Source organism: Aspergillus candidus (assembly GCF_002847045.1).
Source record: "Aspergillus candidus strain CBS 102.13 unplaced genomic scaffold BDW47scaffold_3, whole genome shotgun sequence".
Classification (NCBI taxonomy): Eukaryota; Fungi; Ascomycota; class Eurotiomycetes; order Eurotiales; family Aspergillaceae; genus Aspergillus; species Aspergillus candidus.
Window position 1 is genome coordinate 163,559 of NW_020194008.1, and position 23,114 is coordinate 186,672.

A 23,114-nucleotide genomic window follows, 5' to 3' on the forward strand; every position below is an offset into this window, starting at 1 on the left:
GGTTTAGTCCTAGGAGAGAGAGGAGGGGGGCGCACGGGAGAGAGAGAGAGACACGAGTCTGCTCAGGGGGAGGATGGGGACAGAAGGGGGGAGAGGAGGTGTGGATAGGTGAACAGAGAGATAGGAAGTGATTCCAACGAAGATAGCACGGCCGGGAGGAAGGGAAGGGGGGAAATAGTAACGGCAGGGATCTTCTATTATCAGCTAACGTCAGTGGAGGGGGAAGCCATGCTCATATCGAATGATCGATAGAGCTAGACTCATCAATAATGTCTTTGATATCCTTCTCCAACGGTCCCACCCAATGCCACGTTGCTGGCTTCTCCAGTTCTCCCCTCTGTCATCCCGAGTTAAACTAGTCTGGAAGAATCTCCGTCCGTCTTGATCAGACCTGCCCCATCCCCATTGACTGTTGTGCAGGTGGATTTTCATGGTCATTGGTCGGGTATTTGAGCCCAGGGATCCACATCTCTGTCGATCCTGCGACTAGCAGCTTGTCAGTGGACCCAAGACCCACGGGGCTGGCGTCCACCAACGAGACAATGGGATTGTATCAGTTTGAGACGCCCGCCGCCCAAATACGACATGGCGAATGCGCTTGCTGGAGGGGCGATACGACAAATGCGTGATACCTCCATGGCAACACACTGGGAGGGGAGGGTCCCCAAAGCGTTCGTTCATGCATGAGGACGTCCCGATAGATTGGACCAGCCCCAGTTGGCAGCCCCTATCCGTCCAACCATTCCTCTTGACCGCGGATGTGCCATGTTTTCGTCCCCTCTGGTGTTCCGATCCGCTGTTCTCGGAGCTTTGTACCAGTACGGATTTGTGCAGAAGTCCTCAACCATTGCTAGGAACTACATTCCGTTGGGGAAGGTCGCGTCTCGGAGTCACCAATGAGTGATGTCAGTCTGGCCACCTCCCTCCTCCCTTGGCGTGATAATCCTACGGCGACCGGCTGTCGAATGTTGGACCAAGCTCTTTATCGCTGTGTCGACCACCAGACCGAGTTAGTTAGTCAGTAAGCGAGCAGTCCCCACGTGTCGTTCATGGGAGGGGGGGGGGTCGACCAGTCGATGGTCGAACGCGTCGAACCCCAACCCCTCGGGGGGCCAGTGGCCACAGTAGCTATGACCGGGGGATTTAGTGTCCCAGACTCCCAAAGTTCCACCTCCTGAACGCAAAGGTTCTGTCGACCGTGGTCTGTGGAGATAGTGGGCCCTCGTGGATTCCCAGGAATTAGTCGGACACTAGTCTCCTAGTGGAGATGCTAGTTGGAGGGAAGGAGAGAAGCAGAAAAAAAGGATCGAGCAGGATGGCCATGAACCGGATCGCATACTCGAAACGGAGAAAGGCCGTCAGCAGAACAATTGTCCCGACGTCATGAACGAAATGATCTGCCTCATTGACCCCAATTTTTGGGGGTTGTGGGTGGTCATTCATGGTGATTTTGATAGGAGATGGGGATGGCGTGACCTCTGTAACCCTAATTTCTCGCCCCTCCCAATTGCGGCAAGAGACGATCGCATGAATTATTGACATTAAAACTCTCCACCCTCCCCTTTCTGCGAGGTGATTCTGGGCAACGGGGATGTGCAATCATCATCTGCCGTCGATGATCGGAGGGTCTTGATCCGACAGGGATGCTGTCATGTTTCCCTGACTGCTGTCATATTCGAATGGTGTGAGAGGCCTCAGGGGACAATTGCTGGGGGAAAAAACCCTGCATCGCCACAAGTGATCAGGGATTCATTCCTGTCGATGATCGGCCTGTTTGGCGTTGAGTCGTCGTCCAATAAGCAAGCACAAGGGCTGTTTCATGACTGGCAGCCAGGGCAAAGTAAGATCCAGAGTAAGACCATTAAAAGTGGGAGCTTGCCAGCCCCTCCCGGGTCTCAAAACAGCGTCTAGTACCTTGTAGTCCCAACCGACCTCTCCCATCCCCTACCTTGGTCTCCACTCGTTCTGGCAGAGGAAGCAGAGAGAAAAATAAGAGGGGGAAAAAAAGATTTACCCTGGGATGTGTTAAATCCCCAAGTCTTGTCGATTGCTAGCAGAATCCTTTCAAGGTTTTGTCTGTCATCGAGATCCGTCCCTTGTCCCTCTAATCCCTCCACTCTCCTTCAACCCCCACCCACGAACCTCATCCGTCATGCAGGAAAAGCAAGAGGCTGAGGCCCATGTGGGCTCGGACATTGAGCCGTCCAGCGGCAGCCCGACCAGTACCACCTTCGGGGAGCAAGAGGAGGTGTTCAAGCAGACCGACTCCGGAGTCGACTTCCGTAAGGTCGGCTGGTTCAATGCCGGTATCATTTTCACCAAGATTCTCTTTGCCACGGGTGTGCTGTCCCTGCCCGAGTCGCTGGCCGCGCTGGGTGCCGTGGGAGGCTCGCTGAGCATCGTCGCCTGGGGTTGCTTCAACACGTATGCCTTCACCATCTTGGGTGACTTCCGTGCCCGCCATCCCAGCTGCCACTCGGTGGCCGACATGGCCGGCGTGGTTGGTGGCGTCGTGGCCAAGGAGGTGACCGGTTTGCTCTTCATCATCGCCTACATCCTGGTGACGGGCAGTGGCATCATTGGTGTGTCGACGGCGCTGAATGCGCTCTCGCACCACGCCGCCTGTACCGTGTGGTGGTCGCTCATTGCCACCGTGGTGACCATCGCTACGGCCTCGATCCGCAAGCTCCAGCACGTCGGCTGGCTGACCTACGCCGGGTTCCTGTCGATCTACATCGCTGTCCTGATTGTCGTCATCGGAGTCACCACTGTCGACCGTCCCGCAGCGGCCCCCCAGACGGGCGATTTCGATCTGGGTTACTACGCCATCAACAACCCCGGCTTCGCGGCCGGCATGGTCGCCTCCAGCACCATCTTCGTCTCGTCCGCCGGTACCAGTGCCTTCCTGCCCGTCATCTCCGAGATGCGCAACCCCAAGGATTACAAGAAGCCGCTGTATCTCTGCATGCTTTTGGTCAACGCTTCCTATTTGGCCTTTAGCTTGGTCGTGTACCGCTGGTGCGGCCAGTACCTTGCCAGTCCCTCGCTGGGAGTGCGTCCCCCCCGTTTACTTCTTTCTTGCTGTAAGACATAGAGCTAACTGAACTGTAGAGTGCCGGGCAAACCGTCAAGATGGTGTCGTACGGTGTCGGATTGCTGGGATTGATCGTCAGCGCCACGGTGTACTTGCACGTATGTTCCCCAAATCTGGTGATAGTTTGTGGATTCCCTCTGACTGTGGATCATCTAGGTCGGCGCCAAATACGTTTTCGTGCGACTCCTCGCCGGTTCGCCCCACCTGCAGAGCAACTCGCTCGTGCATTGGGGCACCTGGCTGTCGACGACTTTCGTCATGGGCGCGCTGGCCTTCGTGTTGGCCTCGGCCATCCCCATCTTTACCTTCCTGATCGCGCTGGTGGGCTCCGTGTGCTTCGCCCCGCTGGCGATGGCGCTTCCCGGTTGGCTGTGGCTGTACGACCACGGAGACTACAAGAGGGGCACGCTGCTGCAGAAGATCATCTACGTGCTACACGTGGGGATGGTGCTGCTGGGTCTATTCTTCCTCGTCGGTGCCACATATGGTGTGGTCATGCAGATCAAGGCCGCCTACGCGACGGGCCAAATCGGTATGTCTCATCTGCGAGTCGTTTATGCAAAACAAAGACAAAGGGCCCCCAAAAAAACGTAAGGAAACTTGCTGACTTTATTCCAGGCTCTGCATTCAGCTGTGCCGACAACTCCAACTCCTCGTAGAGAGATGATAATTGGGGAGCAGGGACCCTAGAATGACCGGCGAGGTAATTGATAAAAAACCGATGAATTTTGGGCTTCTAGGCGTGCGGGGTTCATGACGGATGTGCCCTCGGTGTTCTTCACTCTTTTAGCCGTTTCTTAATATTCTGATCTTTTTTTCTTCTTCTTTCTTCCCATGGCGCCCTCTGCACCGTCACTCCTTGGGTGTTGGAGACGGCCCAGTGGTCTCCACGACCCATTTAAGTATGTACCAGATAGTCTGCTACTGTATATTAATACTAGCCCCTTTGTGATAATAGTTTAGTAATGATTCACCTTGTGAGACAATTTTAATCTCAATCTTCATATGTCTGGCATGGATGCCAGTCCTGGGCTGATGGGCCGAAGGCTAGTGAAAGCATGTCGTAAAGGAGGGTTGATACCTGGACAAATCAGGTACTGCCAAGCCTGTATCCCGCCCCACTCCGCCCCACCCGCGGCAGCCGTCCCGCGCGGCCCTTAACCTAAAACTCGCTAACGTCAACCTCCTAACCGAGACTAGTTGCAACCATCGGCGCCAACTAACCATTGGTCAAGGCTTCTCAAAGGTTGAGGAAGAGCTGTGGTGGTCGGAACTCGCCAATATATTGCTGTCGTCAAGTTGAATGAAGAAGCGGAACAAGAATGAATCTTCGTCGGTCTCGGTACGATGACCCTGTGGGGACGAGATGATGGCACTGGGCTCCGACGGTCGAGACCCTCAGCAGTACTCAATCCTTGCACATCAGACCATGCATTATAAACATCGGGAATATCCCGCATCCCACCATACCCAATGATCGGCTGTGGACCCGTCGCGCCGGGCTCAGTTTCCTCCCCATTCGACGGAAGCGGGTTGCTCTGGGACATGGTCGGGCCAACTTCCGCTCGACGCAACATCGCCCCCTCCTGATGTAAGATTATCGATAGATTCGTTTTGGTCTCCTGGAACAGGGGCCACATTCCCTTACCCAGGACCCACGAAATTGACTTTTTCACTATTGTGTTCCTCAGTGCTCTTCTTGGAGTCGGTGGCAAACTCGTCTTCGACCCTCCATCCTGGAACACTCCGGGGAAGACTCTGGGTCCAGACTTCAAGCCCTCGATCGGGACGTGCACTTGGGAGCGTGACGAAGAAGAAGAAAAAAAGACCCTCCATGATGTGTTGGAAGAGTTCAGGACCTCTCAAAAGCCAGGGGATCGAGTGGTTTGCCGGCTTGCTAATGCTTACCCAGACAAGCGGGGGGTCGGCCGTCCGCAAGCAACCCGAGAACGTGCTCTGACTCGAGGCTGACAGGGGTCCTTATCATCCTAGTCCCCTCCCAGACAATCGGCTTTTCCGCTAAATGGCGCGATGGATCTAGCGCATCCTGACGGGCTGCGGACCCGCCGATCTGGTGGGTTAGCGATTTCACAGACAGCGTAGTAGGTTCTTACCGAGGGGCCGTTACGTGACAAACGTCTGTTTGATAATGATTGCCATCATTCCCGGCCCGTCAGGAACCAGTCCCTTGTTCTTCAGTGCTACTCGAATTTTCCGGTTTCGTCAGCAGATGATCCCTTTCTCTCCTGGCATCCCCTGGTTCCTGTGGAAAAATTCGACCCCATGGTTCGGGACATAGGATAGAAATCGGGGGTGTCTCTCGTTTTTTTTTCTAGGTTTTTCCCTTGACACTGTACGACTTCTTCGGGTTTAAGCTTTTTTATATCCCATCCCAAGCGCGTGCCCTCAGAACAGACCTCTCGCACAAAACCTTTTTATACTCTTGATCCTTTGAGCCCACCAATTGCTTGATTGGGATATGGTCCAACACATAGAACCGGTGATTCCGCCGCCACCGGGAATCACCTCCAACTTTGAGCATCCGCACGATGCCTTGCACACGGTGAATAAGGTCACCCAGATCCTGTGTCTAGTGGTCACCACGGTGGTGGTGATCATCCGTGCGCTCGTCCGCATACACTTGCACCGGAGCCTCAACTTAGAAGACTGTAAGTCTCATATGAGGTTGTACTGTCTGAGAGATCACGCACAATACTGACTGCCACTTGCTCACAGATGCAACCTTTGCTGGATGGGTATTTCACCCGGAACGATTGAACGACGCCATGTGAGGGAATGCTAACGTCCAGTCTCGCAGGCCATGTTTACGGGTTTCTGTGCCTGTATGCTCGTGCGTACGTATCTCTTTTCTGGAATCGTTCCGCCAGGACACAACGCAGATCTGACAGACAACAGTCAACAAGCATGGCGGAGGATATCATGGCTGGGACGTTCCGAAGAGCAGCTTCATCAGCTTCCAAAAGGTATGGCCGCCCTGCCTCCGCACGCCACTATTGCATTGCACCTGGCCAGCTTCCTGACGGATAAACCCCCCATAGGCCTCCTATGCCACCACCATCATTTATGTCCCGATGGTTTTCACAGTTAAACTGGCCCTTCTGTCAGTCATGCTGCGCATCTTCGCCCCCGACCGCAAGAAGGTCCTCATCATTTACATCAGTCTAGCGATTCTGGTGTGCTACTACGTTCCAGCACTCTTCATCAAGGTGTTCTTTTGCCGCCCTGTGTCGGCGTACTGGCTCGGTACAGACAACGGCGGCACTTGTATCGACCAGCAGAAGGTGATCATCGCCGACTCGGCAATCAGTATGATCAGCGACCTGTGGATTCTGGTCCTGCCCATTCCCATGCTGTGGTCATTGAACATGACCGTCGTTAAGAAGCTGCGCGTTATTGGCATGCTCGGGGCTGGTGGTCTGGCCACGGCATTTAGTATTTGGCGACTGCAGATCATGGTGGATGAAGGCCAGACGCCGGATGTAACGTACTTCTGGATTCGAGCGGTGTTGACTGCGTATGTGCTCCCCTCACTTCCCTTTTCCGCTGGATGAATTCTGTTTGGAAGAGAAAATTAACCCACGTCAAACAATAGAAACGCCGAAGCCGGCATCGGACTCATTTGCGCCTGTCTCCCAGCCATGAGCGCACTCTTCGCCACCGTCAAGAACAAGAGCAGCCAGGACGCCAAGAACAGCTACCTGCGCTCCCACGAGCTGGACCACTGGCAGAAGATCTCGACGCAGAAGCGGAGCCGCGCGGACAGCTTCTCGTACGTTGGGAACCCGCATACCGACCAGGCCCATCTGATTTCGACGGCGCAGGGCGCCGACCACGACAGCACGTGGGCGCCCAGCGAATCGTCGCAGAAGGGGATGGCCGATCGGCCGGTCATCCATAAAGATGTGACCGTGTCACAGAGTTATGAATTTGTGAAATAGACTGCTTGCTTTCTATTTCTGTCACGCCAGTGCATATGTTTGGGTACATGGGTATGGTTTGAGGGATGGGCGTGTTTTCCATATGTATATAATAATCCATATCGATGATGACCTTAATCTATTTTCTAATGCAGACGTACCTCGCGCTGAATCCACACGATGAATTGTGGAGCACTCCATCTTTCTAAGAGCGCACACGTTCCACGTATATCCGAGCTTGAGACCCACCACGTCACGTAATTTCTCCTCAATCCACGCCCGATGATTCAAGGATGCAGAACAAAGCATGTGTATTCTAGAAGAGAATTTCTCGAGGGGAGAGTTCACCGATGTCAGGACCGGGCGTGTGGTCGATGAAGTCCATGTTCGTACCGTTGCGTTGCATGAAGGTGTGGATGACTACATGAGGGCCGTACCATGAACATCGACTAGTTTGATAGTAGTATCGGTGTGTGCTAGTCACAGGTCCCGCCATCAGTCTGGAGTTGGGAGAGAGTGGTTGAAATAGAGAGGAAAAGGGGAAGAGAGGAAGAGAGGAAGAGAGAGAGAAGGAATTGTCGGAGCTGGATTAGGTGGATGCGGTGCCTCAGGCTCTCCCGGTGCTGGCAGTGACTGTCAGAGTCAGACTATTCTCCTACTTCAAACTATGATTATTACGATAAATTGTACCATAGTTGGATCGCATTTATCATGACTTGGCTAGTGCATCTTGACCACTCTGGTGCATGGTACACCAGAATCTCATTGTTAAGCAGACGTTCTATGTCGGATATTGGTACAGTGGAGGTACAGTCAATGTACTGACAAACGCCGAATTCCAAGCGAACGCAACCATAACATGGACAGCATGAACAGTACATGGACATCGTATCTGGTCTGAACCTGGTATGGCTACGGCTCTAGCGGAGGGTTGCAACAAGAAGCGATGGGAACAAGCCAGGTATTGGCAGCTAGTGAATATCAGCACCCCACCATCCCTTCCTTGACTCTGTTTGGTGTCGTCGAGATGGAGGATTCCTCGACTGGACCTCTTGACGCATGTAAAGCTCTTCGAGTCTGAAGATTTGGTCAAGGAAATATTCCCCCAGTCCCTCGTCGAAACAACGATGACTGAGGTCGAGGCGCCACTCCGCCAGTTTGACCATGCGCCTCATATTAATAAGATACATCTCCTGGTCGAGCCGCGTAGAACTCTTCCGAATCCGCCGGAGATAACGGGAGGGGGGAGTACCTGCATCCGGCTCGCGGCCGCGTCGCGTGCCTTGGGGGGATCGTCCCTGCGGCTCGTCTTCGATGACCGTGACCGTTCCCCACTGGACAGTCTTCGGGCGTGGCTTCTGCCTGGCGTGCCTGAGTTGCTCTCGCCGGGTCAGAGGCGGGAAGGACTCATATTCATACTCTGGCCACCGATGGGAGCGTGACCTAGAGGAGCGTCGCCGAGAAGAACGTGGCCGAGAGGAGTGCGGCCGAGAGGAGTGTGACAGGGCGGAGTAATCGTACTCAGGGCACGCGGGCAGGAGCAAGTCCATGACGCGGCAGAGAAACGAGCGGCCCATGGAGACAGATGTGGAACGATTTGGATGGTCCACTACAGACCGAGTAGGAGGGGAGAGATAGGTCGTAAGACTTGGGCTCCAACGGTTTAAATTGGTCTCTCTCGACCTGGGTGCTGGGTATTTTTATAGGGGACAAATCCGCCAACACGCCCCATGACGGACGACCCGGGGTATTGTCGAGATATAAAGGAACCTTCCTCGGGTGCACCTTTCTTTGAAATAAAGCCCCATACAATGTACTATCATCGTTGCACGGGCATTCCCAGGGGCTCTATTCGTCGCTGGCAATCGAAACCCTGCCTCGTGTGACACCAGCCCTTTTAAACAAAGACCGGAGGACAAAGGTTGGTCACTTCTTTCACTGCCCCGGTCAGCCATTGATCCATAATCCATCTTCGGAATCAAGAAATCCCTCGTTGATCTAGACGCTCCCGAGATAGCATGCTCATGTCGAGGCGCTCCCTCTGTTTGTCGCTCGGGTTTCGGTCACTCCGACGCCTCCGTCCAAGACTGGACCTGGACCGGACCCTGTGTAGCGTACCAAGGCCGCGGTCGAGTTTCTCTGCCTGCAGGACTAGGAGGATCTCGCCAACACCCGATATTGGTCCTTCAGGCGACGCGTTACCCGTTGCGATACGCAACTTAGGCTCTGGATGTGGCTGCATCGGGCGTTGATACTTCACAGCTTTCCAGTGCTTGAGACTACGTTAGGTGGTCCGTTCATTACCATCGACCCGATACTGTCGCTGACGGAGCGCCAAGGTAATGACCAAGGTCTGGCCCGAGCGGTACAACGTGGTGATCTCCTGACGGCAAAGCTCCCGATCCACCAACAGAGATGAGACATCGTGAATGAACGACCGTGATCTTCATCGAAGCCCAGACCGAGAGACAAAGGGAACAAAGGGACAAAGTGAGCAAAGTAAACAAAAGAAACAAAGTGACCAAACAACGTAGCAAAGCACGTGATCTGGAACAACGAAGGGCCGAGGTGTTTGGTTTGTCCTGTTTGTTCCCCCATCCATCAGCATTTCCGACGATCTTGATATCTTCACTTCTTCGCTTCTTCTTCTTCTGATAGGTATTCTTCAACCATCTACACAACGTGATTTCTTGCCATCATGCATCGGGTCTTCCTTCGTAGGGCCCCGTGGGCTCGCTTTGACGGCCTTGCTGCCTCGTCCAGAATCTCCCTCCCCCGCTCCGCTGGCCGGTCCCTGGTCTCCACAGCCCATCGGACGCAGTTGGAACGACCGGCGAACCCCTCGACGCATGCGACCCGAGTAAAGGAGGAGAATGCGGCGGGAGAATCGGAAGCTCCGTCGACGCATATCCCGTGGTATCTGCAGGAAGAAGGACTCCCGTTGGAACCGGAACAGGTCGCGTCCCGCGATAAGCTCCCGGAGCTGCCGGAGGACCCGCCCCAGATCCTCCCGGTGCTGCTGGATTATACCTTCAAGGATCTCGGTCTGGATGAATTGAAGCTCTTTGATCTACGGGGCCTGGAGACCCCCGCGGCGCTGGGGGCGAATGTCATCATGGTGATTGGCACCGCCCGTAGCGTCAAGCACCTGAACGTGTCGGCGGATCGACTGTGTCGCTGGCTGCGAACTAACTACAAGCTCACCCCGTACGCGGACGGTCTGTTGGGTCGGAATGAGCTCAAGATCAAGCTCCGCCGCAAAGCCCGTCGCGCCCGGGTGGCCACCCGGTCGGGAGCCACGTTCGACGAGAAAGACGACGGGATCACCACGGGATGGATCTGTGTCAACGCCGGGGTGGTCGAGAAGGCCCCCGCCCCGGAGACCCCAGACCCCAACTTCGAGGGGTTTGGCAGCGTCGCAGCGGGCACTCGAGTGGTGGTCCAGATCTTTACGGAGGAAAAGAGAGCCGAGACCGATTTGGACGGTCTGTGGCAGTCCACGCTGGACCGGGCCGAGCGCCAACAATTGCGAGCCTCTCAGGAACAGCCTGATGCACCGTCCCCAAATGTTCGTTCTCGTGCTTTCCATCCGACACAGCCGTTGTCCTCTGACTGTGAAAATTTTTCCATTCCCAGGTCGCCGGTAAATCTTCCCTTTGAACAAATCCGACGGATCCACAGCAGTCGCAGCATCCGGTCCCTTCACCAGGACCCAACCGTTGGCCATGTCCCGCCCAAAATGCCGGTGAACGCGGGAATGGCGGGGGCCAGGGCCACAGCAGGCATGTCGGCCGAGTCGTTGCTGGGTCATCTGTCCCGGTTACCTGACGAGAAGGCTCTATGGGAATTGGGCGATGGCCCGGCGGATCGGAGCTCAACCCTGTTTCTGCAGCTGTTCCACGGTCAATTGGCGAAACGCTCCGAGGAAGAGGCCGCCCTCGCCCGGATGGAGCTGTCCTGCATCGCCATCGCCAGGAGACACCCCGCTTATAGCAAGGAGAGCCTCTGCGACGCGTTCAAGGAGTGCAGCGCCGTGGGCTATCGGGTGTCCGACAATCTGGGCCTCCAGGTGGCCTCGGCGTTGCTGACTTCGCGGCCTACCGCCGATGCCGCAGCCGAGTCTCCAGGGTGGTTGCCTCTCGTCGACCGGGAGCTGGCCCTCGTCGTTTTCAACCATCTCAGTCTTCGTGGGACGGATCTCCTCAATCTAAACATTCTCAACCCGCTGTACCACGCCGCCACCTTACCCGCCCACGAATCCCTCGATCCGCACCACGGAGACCCCACCCTCGGCAGCCAAATTCTCTCTTGGCTGGCCGGCGCCATCGATCGTCCCTTCCACCCCGACGAGGCCCGCCCCTTCATGGCCACCCTGTTCCGCAACGGCGACTTTGACCGGTTCTGGACGCTGTGGCGCCGAACCGCTCTCCAGGGCCGCCCACACCCGCCGGCCGATTACGCGATGCTGTTCCAGCTGCACGCGGACCTCGGGGACGTGCGGCGTGCGCGCGACGTCGTCACCACGTGGGCGCCCATGATGGGCCGGGAAACGCCGCCCGTGCCGGTGCAGGGGCCTGTGGCGGAGCACCTCGTGCGCTGTATCCTCCTGGTGGACCCAGCGATTCGTGACCGCGAAGCCGAGGGTGTCAGGGGGGGATTTGTGCCTCTGTGGGCCGCATGCCGGGAGGGGTTGTCTCGCTAGTCTGTTGTGGGTTGCGCTGTCTGGGTTTTTCAAATTGATGGGGGTTTGTATGTATATGGCGTTTTGGTATTATCGGTGTGGTGTATCGTGATTAATTTTGTTCCATTGATTGATATCCTCAACATCGTGTACATTCTATCGTGACAAGGCGATCCATTGACACGTGGGCCGTTGGTATATATAGTGATAAATTTTACAACTCATGTCTCATGCGGTAATATTGTCAAATCATCTATGGTATATGTACGAAATGCAAATGTAGAAATACACAGCTCAAGAATCAAAAGGAATTCGCGCTTATTTCTGGTTCTTGAGTTTGGCCGTTTCCTCCGCGGCCAAGGCCTGAATCTCCTGCTCGACCATCCAGTTGCGGACGCTGTCCATAATTGTGTCGAGACCGTCGCCCCCTTCGAGCACGCCGTGCAGGTCGTGGAGGGTGATGCCGCTGCGGTGGTCAGTGCAGCGGCTCTGACTGTAGTTGTAGGTGCGGATCTTGTCGCCGCGACCCATGCGGGCGACGCCGCCCATGGCGCCGCGGCGGAGGGCGACGGTCTCCTGCTCGCGGGCCTCTTGGCGGCGCTCGGCCAGCTTGGCGCGCAGCAGCTGCCAGGCCTTCTTGCGGTTGGCGTGTTGGGAGCGCGAATCCTGCATGGAAACGGAGAGGCCCGTGGGGAGATGGGTGAGGCGGATGGCCGACTCGGTCTTGTTGACGTGCTGGCCGCCGGCGCCGCCGGCGCGCATCTTCTCGGACTTGACCTCCTGCGGGTCGATGTAGTAGTCGCTGTTGGGGTCGTCGAAGCCGAGGGCGGTGGCGTCGGATTCGGGGAAACTGGGCAGCACCATGACGCTGACGGCGCTGGTGTGGGTGCGGCCCTTGGACTCGGTGGCGGGCACGCGCTGCACGCGGTGCACGCCCGACTCGGTCCGCAGTATGTCGTAGGCCCCGTCGGCCTCGACCTCGATCACACCCTCGCTCATGCGATCCTCGGCTGTGCCGTCCTCCACGTCCTGCTTGATGATGGTGGCACGGAGGCCTCGCCGCGTGCAGTAGGCCACATACATGCGGAGGACTTCGACGGCGAATAGACCGGCTTCGTCGCCGCCCGCGCCGGGGCGGATCTCGATGAGACACGGGAAGGTGGCGAAGGGGTGTCGGGGGATGAGGGCTTGCTTGAGCTTGTCGACGATGGACGGGAGGGAGGCCTGGCTACTCTCGAGGTCCTCGAGGGCTAGTGGTCGTAATTCGACGTCGGTCTCGGGGTCATCGAGTAGGGATCGGAGTTCGACCATGGACTGGCCACATATGATTAGCCCTCATTTCTCCAATTCTCCCTCCTTTTGGGTCCCTTCTTTGGAACCACTCCTTCCATATGACAACCACACACATTCTGGATTTCATCCCATTCCTTCACGGCCTGTGCGATCGGGGTCAATTCCCCGACTCGCTTGGCTATCTTGGTATCGAAGGCATCGGTCAATTGGGCGGAGAGGGAGATGTGTTCGGCGTTCAAGACCCGTGCTCGGGTCAAGAGGGCTGGAGAGAGTGCAGCCTCTGCAGATCATCCATCAGCTTTTCTCCTCGTGTCTTTCTTCTTTGATCGCGATCGCGTGGATTCCCTACCGGTGGTGACACTCCGAACCCAAGGACTCCGACGGGGGATCCGGGTCGCTCGAATCAGACCACGCGCGCAGATCCCGGGCAGCTTGAACATGATGTGGGATCAGAGAGGGAGCACCACAGGCGACACGCAATGAGTTCCTGAGCGGAGAAGATGAAGCTGAAGCCGATCATGAGATGGAAAATACTGCCGAGCGGTGTGTCAGCTGACTTATGCACATCAAGATATGCACGCTGACTCAGCTACACGTGGCCCCATGTGACCCACCCGTGACCTGCGTTTTCCTCCACTCAAACCGCGTCAATTTCTCTTCTTCTTCCATCATCTCCACTTCTCTCGCTCTCTTAAACTCTTTCTGTCGTCCCTTGTCGGTCCCTTATCCTGTCTGTTGCAGATCAGCACTGTTGCAACCGAGGATCCGTTGGTGTGGTTCGGTTTCCCTTCTTGATGCGCCCTCCATCTCTCCGACGCGCCTCGTATCACGTTCTATCCTGCATTCCCCGACGACCCCGCTATCCCCTCACGCTCTCCAATTCCACCCCTCCCCCTCTTCTCTCTCCTCTTTCTCTTTCCTCCTCTTCCTTTCTTCCTCCTTTTTCTTCCACTGCTGTCAAGTCGTATTCCGCCTCCCCCGTTGGGTTTTCCGCTTCATTCTTTTCGGCTTCCTCCCCCTCCGCCGCTTCCTCCGCTCCATCCCTCCGTCCCCCTGTCTTTCACGCCGCTGCAGCCATGGTCGGCGCCAAGATCGACGGCACGCAGATCGCCAAGGGCATTCGGGAGAATCTCAAGACTGAGATTGAGCAGCTGCAGAATGCCAATCCTCGTTTCCAGCCCAGTTTGGTCATCTTCCAAGGTGTGTGTCTCTTCCCCACGTTTCCCGCGGGAAACTCCCAGGGAATAAAATGAAGGGGAAAAAAATGAACCAGAGAGGAATCGCACTAACCCGTCTATAGTGGGGAGCCGTTCAGACTCCAGTGGGTACCGCCAAATGGTCGCGTGAACCGATCTCGGACGAGTGACTGATCCGAAATCCCTGTAGGCACCTATGTCCGCATGAAGTTGAAGGCCGCTGAGGAGGTAGGTGGTGATCGAACCCTTCCCGCGTGATAATGGACTTTGTGTTGACCAGGTCGGATGTCAGGCCAATATCCACTGCAAGATCGTCGGCTTCCCCGACACCGTTGCCCAGCCTGAGCTGCTCCAGGAGATCACCAAGGCCAACAATGACCCCTCCGTGCACGGCATCCTCGTTCAGTTGCCGCTCCCCCAGCACCTCTCCGAGCACACCGTCACCTCCGCCGTCGCGGACGAGAAGGACGTCGATGGCTTCGGCGCCGTCAACATCGGGGAGCTGTCCAAGCGCGGCGGGCGGCCGCTCTTCGTCCCCTGCACGCCCCAGGCTGTCATGGAGCTTCTGCGCGTCAGCGGCGTCGATCCCTCCGGCAAGGAGGCCGTCGTCCTGGGCCGCAGTGATATCGTCGGCAGCCCCGTCAGCTACCTTCTGAAGAACGCCGATGCCACCGTCACCCTCTGCCACTCCAAGACCCCCAACGTTGACCGCATCGTCCGCTCCGCCGACATCGTCGTCGCCGCCATCGGCAAGACCGAGTTCGTCAAGGGCGAGTGGCTCAAGCCCGGCGCCGTCGTCATCGACGTCGGCATCAACTACAAGCCCGACGCCTCCAAGAAGTCCGGCCAGCGCCTCGTCGGCGACGTTGAGTTCGACTCCGCCGTCCAGGTCGCCTCGCAGATCACCCCCGTCCCCGGCGGTGTCGGCCCCATGACCGTCGCCATGCTGATGCAGAACGTCGTTAACGCCGCCAAGGCCTACTTTGAGCGTCAGCGCGACCGCCAGATCACCCCGCTGCCCATCCGCCTGCAGCGGCCCGTCCCCTCCGACATCGCCATCTCCCGCGCCCAGTACCCCAAGGAGATTACCGACCTGGCCGCCGAGGTCGGTATCGCTCCGCACGAGCTTGAGCCCTACGGCCACACCAAGGCCAAGATCAGCCTCGGCGTGCTTGACCGCCTGGCCCACCGCCGCAACGGCCGCTATGTCCTCGTCTGCGGCATCACCCCGACCCCGCTCGGCGAGGGCAAGTCCACTACCACTCTGGGCCTGACCCAGGCTATCGGTGCCCACCTCAACCGTATCGTCTTCGCCAATGTGCGCCAGCCCAGCCAGGGCCCCACCTTCGGCATCAAGGGCGGCGCCGCCGGTGGCGGCTACTCCCAGGTCATCCCCATGGACGAGTTCAACCTGCATCTGACGGGTGACATCCACGCCATCACCGCCGCCAACAACCTGCTGGCCGCTGCCATCGAGACCCGCATGTTCCACGAGGCCACCCAGAAGGACGGCCCGCTCTACCGCCGCCTGGTTCCCGCCAAGGACGGCGTCCGCCAGTTCAAGCCCATCATGTTCCGCCGCCTGAACAAGCTGGGCATCACCAAGACGAACCCGGACGAGCTGACCCCGGAGGAGATCAACCACTTCGCCCGCCTCGACATCGACCCCGACACCATCACCTGGCGCCGCGTCCTCGACGTGAACGACCGCCATCTGCGCGGCGTCACCGTCGGCCAGGCCCCCACCGAGCGCGGCCTGTCCCGCGAGACCGGCTTCGACATCTCCGTCGCCAGTGAGTGCATGGCCATCTTGGCCCTCAGCACTAGCCTGGCGGACATGCGCGAGCGCCTCGGCCGCATGGTCGTCGCCACCTCGCGCCGCGGCGAGCCCGTCACCTGCGACGACATCGGCGCCGGCGGCGCCCTGGCCGCGCTGATGCGGGATTCGATCAAGCCCAACCTGATGCAGAGTCTTGAGGGTACGCCCGTCCTCGTCCACGCGGGCCCCTTCGCCAACATCAGCATCGGCGCCAGCTCCGTCATCGCCGACAAGCTGGCCCTCAAGCTGGCCGGTACCGAGCCCGACGAGGACCACGACGCCAAGACCGGCTTCGTCGTCACCGAGGCCGGCTTCGACTTCACCATGGGCGGTGAGCGGTTCTTCAACATCAAGTGCCGCGCCTCCGGCCTGGAACCCGACACCGTCGTCATCGTCGCCACCGTGCGCGCCCTCAAGGTGCACGGCGGCGGGCCCGAGATCAGCCCCGGTGCCCCGCTGCCGGAGGTCTACCGCACCGAGAACGTCGACGTGCTGCGCGCCGGCTGCGTCAACCTGCGCAAGCACATCTCCAACGCCCGCCAGTACGGCATCCCCGTCGTCGTCGCCATCAACCGCATGGCCAGCGACACCGAGGCCGAGATCGCGGTCATCCGCGAGGAGGCTATCGCCGCGGGCGCCGAGGACGCCATCGCTGCCAACCACTGGGCCGACGGCGGCGCTGGCGCCGTCGACCTGGCCAAGGGCGTCCTGGCGGCCAGCTCCAAGCCCAAAAACTTCCGCCTGCTGTACGACCTCAACGGCTCGATCCAGGAGCGCATCGAGCGCATCGGCAAGGAAATGTACGGCGCCGCCGCTGTCGAGTTCAGCGAGCTGGCCCAGCAGAAGGTCGACGCCTACACCGCCCAGGGCTTTGCCAACCTGCCCATCTGCATCGCCAAGACGCAGTACTCGCTCAGCCACGATGCGGCTCTCAAGGGCGCCCCGACCGGGTTCACCGTGCCCATCCGCGACGTGCGCCTGGCCGTCGGCGGTGGCTATCTCTACGCGCTCGCGGCCGACATCCAGACCATCCCGGGTCTGCCCACAGCGCCGGGGTATCTGAACGTCGACATTGACCCCGAGACCGGCGAGATCGACGGTCTGTTCTAGACCGACCTCGCTGATACCCCTCCCTGCTCCAGACACCTATCTTCTGTCGATGCGCATCATCCTTCCCTCTCCCCCTTTTTTTTTCCTTTTCCTCCCCGTTTTATCTCGTATTTTCTTTGATCTTCGTGGGGTTATCGGTTTCTTCATTGGTGGTTCAGGGTTATGTCCTCGGACAGGTAGGTAATTTCAACATATACATGGGCGGCGCGCGGCAACCGGAAGAGCATGGTACTTATTTTGTTGTGGGGGGCGATACATTTTCAACACGCTCGCGAAGCTACGACCGTCGGGGGGATTATTGCATGATGCGCCTCTGGAGTGCAGAAGACTCCGCAGGGTCATCTGGAGTGTGGGAGGACTAGGGTTCTTTTCTTGGTATATACATAAATCCATTTCCATTCAAATTCTACATGATGTCCGTGGGACAGTCTCGGAGACAATATCTCATCTATGACTATTCATCCAATCTCGTAAGGTAGATAAGATATTACATTACAGGGCCTTGTCGGGGTATATACCATCGCGTAGTACGGGTATATTGTGGGTCTAGATAGATTAAGCCAACTACCTGGTACCTGGGTAAGGTACCCGGGTAGTAAACATGTACAGTGTACTATTCAATGACGGGCTACAGCAAAGCGGCCTCTGCCAAACCAGACATACAAAAGGAGATGAATGACGATGGTAAACACAGCAGTACAGAATAGAATATAGTAAGATATGACAAAACACAAGAGAGCCCCGTGCGCCGGGCACAGAACTAGAATCAATCACGCGGGTTTAAAGGGGAAGGGTGAATCAGTTGTTTTTGCGTTGCGTGGGGAGGAAATTCCCGATGATGAGGGAGGGGCTGTGTGGACATGTTTGTTAGAATGGATTGATCTTCTACTGGGTGGTGGTATTGAAAGGAAGGGATCAGGGGAGAGAAAGAGAAGACCTTACATATTGTGGGTGTCTCTGCGGATGGTAAAAGAAAAACAGCAGGGAATGCCGTCGGCAGAATTCGTCGTGGAGGAGGGATTCTTGAGGGTACAGCTGGTGAGCATGGCCTTTTGAGTATTGTCGAAGGCAATGGCGCCGAATTTCTCCCAGTAGCTGACGAGTTGATCTTCGACGATAATTTCGTGGATGGCGAGATTGCCCTGTTATCGATTAGCATTGTACCTTGAGACAGGGAGGGATCAAGACAAAAGGGGATTGTACGTCTCGTAAATTGCCAATGGGGACGCCGATCAATTCGGCCATCTCCTTGTTGGCACGGAAGATCTCGCCGGTACGGCGCCAGCAGCAGGCGGGGATGGCCATACTAGCGAAGACGCGATCGTACTCCATCAGACTGCGCTCGAACCACATCTCCACGAGGATGAGCTCAATATCGGTGAGACTGTGCATGCGCTCGCGAAACTTGGGGCGGAACTTGTCGAGCTGGCGCAAGATCTTCTGGCGCGACGACGGCTGCATGTGCTTCTCCATGTACTGGTTCAGGCGCGCGTACCCCTTGACGTAGTTGAAGGGCCGCAAGAGGCCGGCGTCGTACTTGGCTTTGAGGAGCTTGTTCATGCGCTCCTCGGGCGGGTCGGAGCCCGAGGGGTCCGCGGCCGTCAGGTAGTAAGTCTCGCGCGCCTTGTCGTTGCCGACGGTGGCGCTGGGGCCCGGGATGCCGTCGCCCGCGGACTGCGGGTTCAGGGCGACCTGCGGCGGCTGGGCGTGGTGGAGGAGGGCGGCGTTCTGGCCGCCGCGGAGGTTGTTCACGGAGTTGATAAGCGAGGGGTCGGAGTAGACGCCGTGGAGATCGTCGTTGGGGAACATGGCCCCGTCGTCAAGCAGGCTGTTGCTCAGGAAGTCCCCCAGCAGGTTGTATTCGTTGGTGACCTCGGGGGCGTTGAAGAGGTAGGACGGATGGAAGGAGTGCATGTCCTGGAATTGACTCTGGTTCCCAACCCATTCGTTGTAACCAAGCACTAGAGAGGATCAATCTGTCAGTCCATCCGTCCCCGCGATGACTGAAACACGTCTGCCAACACGGCACGGAACGGAGGAAGGCCTTACCCGACTGGTTGTTGGGCACAAGGCCTTGGTTGCCCGACGGGAGAATTTCGCCCGGCTGCACCGAGTTGACCGACGCCGGAGGTATGCCCTCGGGGAGCATCTGCTGACCAGCAGCATCGGAGACGTCCACGTTGCGAGACATGGTGGGGAGGCCGTTGCCGAACCGGGTAGACGCAGCGGTGTCGTCCTCGGTGGCGGAATGGTCTGGTTCACTGCGGGCGGGCTTCGACGGTTCGCGCTGTTCGTCATGGCAGAGGTGACCGATATTGCGCTTTATACATCTCGTACAGGGACGTTCCTGCAGTGCGTCCCGGCCCAACGTTAGCGATCTGTTCACCACTGCCAATCCCCACCCCCGCCCATTGGGCCACTGGTGTCACCCACACGGGATGCGGGGTGAGAGAGGGGGAACAATAGAGCAAAGGGAAAGGGGAAATTGTTCCAGGAGAGTCGTACCGAGTCGCAAGTCATATGCTGTGCCACGTTGACAGGGTGGAACGTCAGCAAATCAGGCCATCAAGGAGTATTTTTCCCGAGGAGCGCGGGGAGGACGATAGGCTTACCGAGCGCCGACAATAGACACATGCTGCAAGGAGGACACGACAAGAGGTCAGACAACATGGACGCGACGGGACCGCGACGGTGCTGCAAGGGCCCGCGGGCCCGTTTCCCCGGGGTGGCGGACTTACCATGATTCACCTTGCGACGTTTCTTCGGGCTACTGTGGGCGACCGCAGATACACTGGAGCCCGATTGCGACTGCGACGGCGCCTGATCTCTGGCACCAGCATTCTTCGACTCCGCGTCCACCCCACCGGGGGAGACGTCCTCCACGAAGGTTCCATTGTGGCTGGACGGGCGATCCGGGCCGGTCCCGGATTGCGCGGCGGATTCCTCAGACATATCGGGTAGTCGCGCGGTGACGAGTCGAAAGTGGCAAAGTCTAGGGAGAGGCACTAGAGAAGACGATACGGTTCACGGCCAAGGGCAGGCATTTATTCACGAGGGAGCAAGTAGATGATGCATTGAGTGGGAGCCACGCGCGAGAGCATGCGACCAAGCGCGGGAGAGACAGTGCTGTGACAAGCTGGGTCAGACAGACCTGGAGGTCGGAATACGAAGAGAACGGGAGCAACGTACGGGGAGAGACAGACCGAGAGGGTGGAGTCAAGAAAGATGAAGCCAAAGAGAAACATCCGAAGAATTCCAGGATTCCCCGCCCGGCTTTGGCCCGATCGGGTTTAGCGTTGCCGCTGCCCCATGTGCGGCCTGAATGCCGAGGTTGGCCGGTTGATGTTTTCTACAGTGGACTATCACGATACATCTTGAACGTTATATACAGGGACCAAGAGCAAGCAGATGTATAGAAATCTCTAAGTATCGAATATCATGTCTCATGTACAACGCTGAGAACCCCTCGTAGATGCAAAATCCTAGAAGCAAAACACGGCCGTCTAAAAGATAGACCACTGGTAGATCCGTTCGTCCTCGTCCGGATAGGCCGTCTCGTCCATGCGTCGATGCGCGCGTCGCGTCCGTTGCTCAAACTCCTCGGCCGGAGACCACGCCACGTCCCAGAAGTGCGCCTGGTTCAGGCTGCTGCCCGACTTCAAGATGCCGACCCGGAAGTCGACCTCAGTCCCGTCCGCGGGCGTGGACGGGAGTCGCATGAAGTGTCGCACGCAGTCCGGGACCTCCTCGCGCGTGTGGCTGATCAGGACCAGAGCCTGCTGGTCCGACAGCCCGTGGTGGCGGATGGCGGGCTCGGGCAGGCTGACCCCATGCAGCCAGGCCTCGCTGCGGCTGGTGCGGCGGGTCACGGTGGAGTGGCGGCGGCGCCCCAGCTCGCCCACCTCGAGAAAGTGGATGCACTTGTCCCGGAGCGACGATGGCATGCCCGAGAAGGCCTCGTCGAGGATGATGATGTCGGGCTTGTGGATCAGGGCGCGGAGGAACAGCACCACGCGCTGCTGCGCCGTGCTGAGTTCTCCGAACGTGACCTCGTCGGCGTACTCGACGTCGTAGTCCACGGGGGAGTAGTGGGTCGTGCGAACGTTTCCGATCCGCGGGAAATGCTGGTAGTCCGGCGGGATGATGGGCGGCTTACGGCCCAGGGTGACGGCGGCGTGCGGATCGAGCTCCCCCTTGAAGTAGCGCAGCACGGCGCTCACGTCCAGGTCCCGCTCGTGGTCTAGTCGCGGCTTGGAGAGGATCGTCTCGGCAAAGGCCGACTCGATCGCCGCGCGGATCGAGAGGTGGCGCGGGAAGGTAGCGTGGATCTCGGGCGATGAGTGGCCGAGCCGCGACTGCAGCTCGAACAGTGACAGGCCCGGCTGGCCCGGTTCGGGCAGCCGCGATCGGCCGAAGACCTTGATGGGTAGCGCGTAGGCCTGGGGGTGGTCCGAGGTGATCAGCGAGAGCAGGGTCGTCTTGCCCGACCCGTTCGCGCCCAGAATCGCCCAGCGCTGGCCTCGGCGGACGGTCCAGTGAAGACCATCCTTCTCTTCCCCCTGCACCGGCTGTTTCCAATCCCCCAACACCGCCTTGTCCCCGTACTGTACTCGCACCCCGTCCATCTCGATCAACGGCTCTCCGCCGCGCGAGGCCACTAGTGGCACGTGGATGGGTTCCTCGGAGACCAAGTCCAGGTCCCACAGCGTCTGCCGATCTATGAGACCGGCCTCCAGTGCCTTCCGCGCCTCCACGGCTATCGGATCGTCGTCTTCCGCCGCGGACGGCGCGTTCTTCCGCCCGGGCGTCAATTCTTGCCGCCACACCTGGAACATCCGTGCCGCGTCGGATCGGGGAGCCTGGAGCAGGACCCGGTCCGCATGGCCCACCACCATCAGGTGGGTGATCCAGTCGGGCACGGGATCCTGGGGCCGGAGCGCCAGGATCATCCGGGGATCGGCCTTGTCGGCGAGATGTTGCAGCAGGCCCGAGATACTCCGGACGGTGGCCGGGTCGAGACCCATGAAGGGATCGTCGAGCAGGAGCAGCTCAGGTCTGCTCAGGAGGGCCTTGGCGATGCGGGCTCGCCGGGTCTGGCCGTTGCTCAGGTTGGCGACGGGCATGTCCATCAACGGGTCCAGACGCAGGTCCCCGACCACGCGGCGAAGGAGGCCGTCGTCGTGGACGGTGCCTTCCTCCTCCCCTTCCAGCGGGTTCAGCGACATTTGACCCCGGAGGTACTGGCGCACGGTCCAATCTGTCTCCTCGCGCAGACTCTCATAGCGCGCACTCAGGTATGCCCCGCGGGTGCCCCCCGAGGCCTGTGATCCTTCGCCACTGAAGCCCACGTATCGGACGGCGTTCCCCACAAACTGCAGCCGGGGATCCTTTTTGGCGATCTCGTCGGTTTGGAGGTAGGGGTAGGTCCGGGCGGTGGGCGGTAGACAGACGTATTGGCCGCGGAGGATATTCAACAGTGGCGTTCGTGCGGCCGATCCGATCACCGCCCAGTGTTGCGGTGTCCCTGTTTCTGGCGTGGGTCCGGAGGGTAGTGTAAAGCTGAAGTCGGGAAACAGCGGTGGGTTCACTTCCTTCTCCGCATCGTCGGGCGTGGGGTATCGATCATAAAACGTTCCCTTGTCAATGCGAATCAACGGCGGCGCGACGGACGAGACGAGACGAGTTGATCGGGCGCGGAGCGATCGAAAGGGCAGTCGCACGATCCGCGGCCGAAGCCATGGTGATGGTAGGACCATGTAGGGATGTTATTGGGGAAAGGGGAGACGAAGACGTAAGATTGGAGTTGAGGAAGCAAATTGAGGCGACATCGACAAGCAATGAAAATGATGGGCCGAAGCACGATGCCTTCCTGAGGCGCGCAAGATTGGACAATCAGGGCAAACAGGCGAAGCTTTTTTGCCTGATTTGTCTGGTTTGCATTATCCCGGATCTACGTTCCTCCGCGGTCACGGCTCTTGCCTCT

The 23,114-nt window shown here is 58.3% G+C and overlaps 8 protein-coding genes across 8 annotated transcripts; 4 read left to right on the forward strand and 4 right to left on the reverse strand.

The window, feature by feature from the left end:
- Positions 1-1,600: 1,600 nt before the first annotated feature.
- BDW47DRAFT_98525 (amino acid transporter) lies at positions 1,601-4,119 on the forward strand. The gene is made up of 5 exons (XM_024820654.1): positions 1,601-3,052; positions 3,112-3,192; positions 3,251-3,626; positions 3,713-4,015; positions 4,069-4,119. Exons 1-4 carry the CDS (start codon positions 2,153-2,155, stop codon positions 3,751-3,753), a joined length of 1,398 nt encoding a protein of 465 aa, XP_024675769.1. The 5' UTR covers positions 1,601-2,152; the 3' UTR covers positions 3,754-4,015; positions 4,069-4,119.
- Positions 4,120-5,271: 1,152 nt separating this feature from the next.
- Positions 5,272-7,212, forward strand: BDW47DRAFT_98527 (uncharacterized protein). Its single transcript, XM_024820655.1, has 6 exons — positions 5,272-5,763; positions 5,831-5,850; positions 5,913-5,949; positions 6,011-6,078; positions 6,154-6,629; positions 6,708-7,212. The coding sequence occupies exons 1-6, from the start codon at positions 5,574-5,576 to the stop codon at positions 7,051-7,053; spliced, it is 1,137 nt and encodes a 378-aa protein (XP_024675770.1). The 5' UTR covers positions 5,272-5,573; the 3' UTR covers positions 7,054-7,212.
- Positions 7,213-7,952: 740 nt separating this feature from the next.
- On the reverse strand, positions 7,953-8,609 carry BDW47DRAFT_122212 (uncharacterized protein; the record flags this gene model as incomplete). The annotated part of the gene is made up of 2 exons (XM_024815800.1): positions 7,953-8,003; positions 8,082-8,609. The coding sequence occupies 2 exons, from the start codon at positions 8,607-8,609 to the stop codon at positions 7,953-7,955; spliced, it is 579 nt and encodes a 192-aa protein (XP_024675771.1).
- A 1,091-nt stretch (positions 8,610-9,700) lies between these two features.
- On the forward strand, positions 9,701-11,884 carry BDW47DRAFT_98530 (RsfS/YbeB/iojap family protein). Its single transcript, XM_024820656.1, has one exon. The coding sequence runs from the start codon at positions 9,731-9,733 to the stop codon at positions 11,732-11,734; it is 2,004 nt and encodes a 667-aa protein (XP_024675772.1). The 5' UTR covers positions 9,701-9,730; the 3' UTR covers positions 11,735-11,884.
- Positions 11,885-12,031: 147 nt separating this feature from the next.
- BDW47DRAFT_122214 (putative mitochondrial translation release factor (RF-1)) lies at positions 12,032-13,446 on the reverse strand (the record flags this gene model as incomplete). The annotated part of the gene is made up of 3 exons (XM_024815801.1): positions 12,032-13,027; positions 13,120-13,286; positions 13,356-13,446. The coding sequence occupies 3 exons, from the start codon at positions 13,444-13,446 to the stop codon at positions 12,032-12,034; spliced, it is 1,254 nt and encodes a 417-aa protein (XP_024675773.1).
- Positions 13,447-14,082: 636 nt separating this feature from the next.
- On the forward strand, positions 14,083-17,131 carry BDW47DRAFT_115045 (C-1-tetrahydrofolate synthase; the record flags this gene model as incomplete). Its single annotated transcript, XM_024814752.1, has 4 exons — positions 14,083-14,206; positions 14,307-14,327; positions 14,393-14,430; positions 14,495-17,131. The coding sequence occupies 4 exons, from the start codon at positions 14,083-14,085 to the stop codon at positions 17,129-17,131; spliced, it is 2,820 nt and encodes a 939-aa protein (XP_024675774.1).
- A 577-nt stretch (positions 17,132-17,708) lies between these two features.
- Positions 17,709-20,339, reverse strand: acuM (gluconeogenesis transcription factor RDS2). Its single transcript, XM_024818964.1, has 8 exons — positions 20,321-20,339; positions 19,870-20,257; positions 19,744-19,766; positions 19,637-19,654; positions 19,181-19,478; positions 18,335-19,092; positions 18,074-18,273; positions 17,709-17,981 (listed from the first exon to the last, which is right to left on the reverse strand). Exons 2-8 carry the CDS (start codon positions 20,081-20,083, stop codon positions 17,930-17,932), a joined length of 1,563 nt encoding a protein of 520 aa, XP_024675775.1. The 5' UTR covers positions 20,084-20,257; positions 20,321-20,339; the 3' UTR covers positions 17,709-17,929.
- Positions 20,340-20,533: 194 nt separating this feature from the next.
- BDW47DRAFT_132279 (putative ABC transporter) lies at positions 20,534-22,947 on the reverse strand. Its single transcript, XM_024817517.1, has one exon. It carries the CDS (start codon positions 22,885-22,887, stop codon positions 20,635-20,637), a length of 2,253 nt encoding a protein of 750 aa, XP_024675776.1. The 5' UTR covers positions 22,888-22,947; the 3' UTR covers positions 20,534-20,634.
- Positions 22,948-23,114: the final 167 nt, after the last annotated feature.

Excerpts from the sequence above, each read along its gene's own strand:
- BDW47DRAFT_98525 (XM_024820654.1), top strand. The coding sequence starts at position 2,153 with ATGCAGGAAAAGCAAGAGGCTGAGGCCCATGTGGGCTCGGACATTGAG. Across the intron at positions 3,053-3,111 it reads TTGCCAGTCCCTCGCTGGGA|AGTGCCGGGCAAACCGTCAA; the intron begins GTGCGTCCCCCC and ends ACTGAACTGTAG. Across the intron at positions 3,627-3,712 it reads CTACGCGACGGGCCAAATCG|GCTCTGCATTCAGCTGTGCC; the intron begins GTATGTCTCATC and ends ACTTTATTCCAG.
- BDW47DRAFT_98527 (XM_024820655.1), top strand. The coding sequence starts at position 5,574 with ATGGTCCAACACATAGAACCGGTGATTCCGCCGCCACCGGGAATCACC. Across the intron at positions 5,764-5,830 it reads GAGCCTCAACTTAGAAGACT|ATGCAACCTTTGCTGGATGG; the intron begins GTAAGTCTCATA and ends ACTTGCTCACAG. Across the intron at positions 5,950-6,010 it reads CTGTGCCTGTATGCTCGTGC|TCAACAAGCATGGCGGAGGA; the intron begins GTACGTATCTCT and ends GACAGACAACAG.
- BDW47DRAFT_98530 (XM_024820656.1), top strand. The coding sequence starts at position 9,731 with ATGCATCGGGTCTTCCTTCGTAGGGCCCCGTGGGCTCGCTTTGACGGC.
- acuM (XM_024818964.1), bottom strand. The coding sequence starts at position 20,083 with ATGTCTGAGGAATCCGCCGCGCAATCCGGGACCGGCCCGGATCGCCCG. Across the intron at positions 19,767-19,869 it reads ACGTCGCAAGGTGAATCATG|CATGTGTCTATTGTCGGCGC; the intron begins GTAAGTCCGCCA and ends TCCTCCTTGCAG. Across the intron at positions 17,982-18,073 it reads CGCAGAGACACCCACAATAT|CCCCTCCCTCATCATCGGGA; the intron begins GTAAGGTCTTCT and ends ATGTCCACACAG.
- BDW47DRAFT_132279 (XM_024817517.1), bottom strand. The coding sequence starts at position 22,887 with ATGGTCCTACCATCACCATGGCTTCGGCCGCGGATCGTGCGACTGCCC.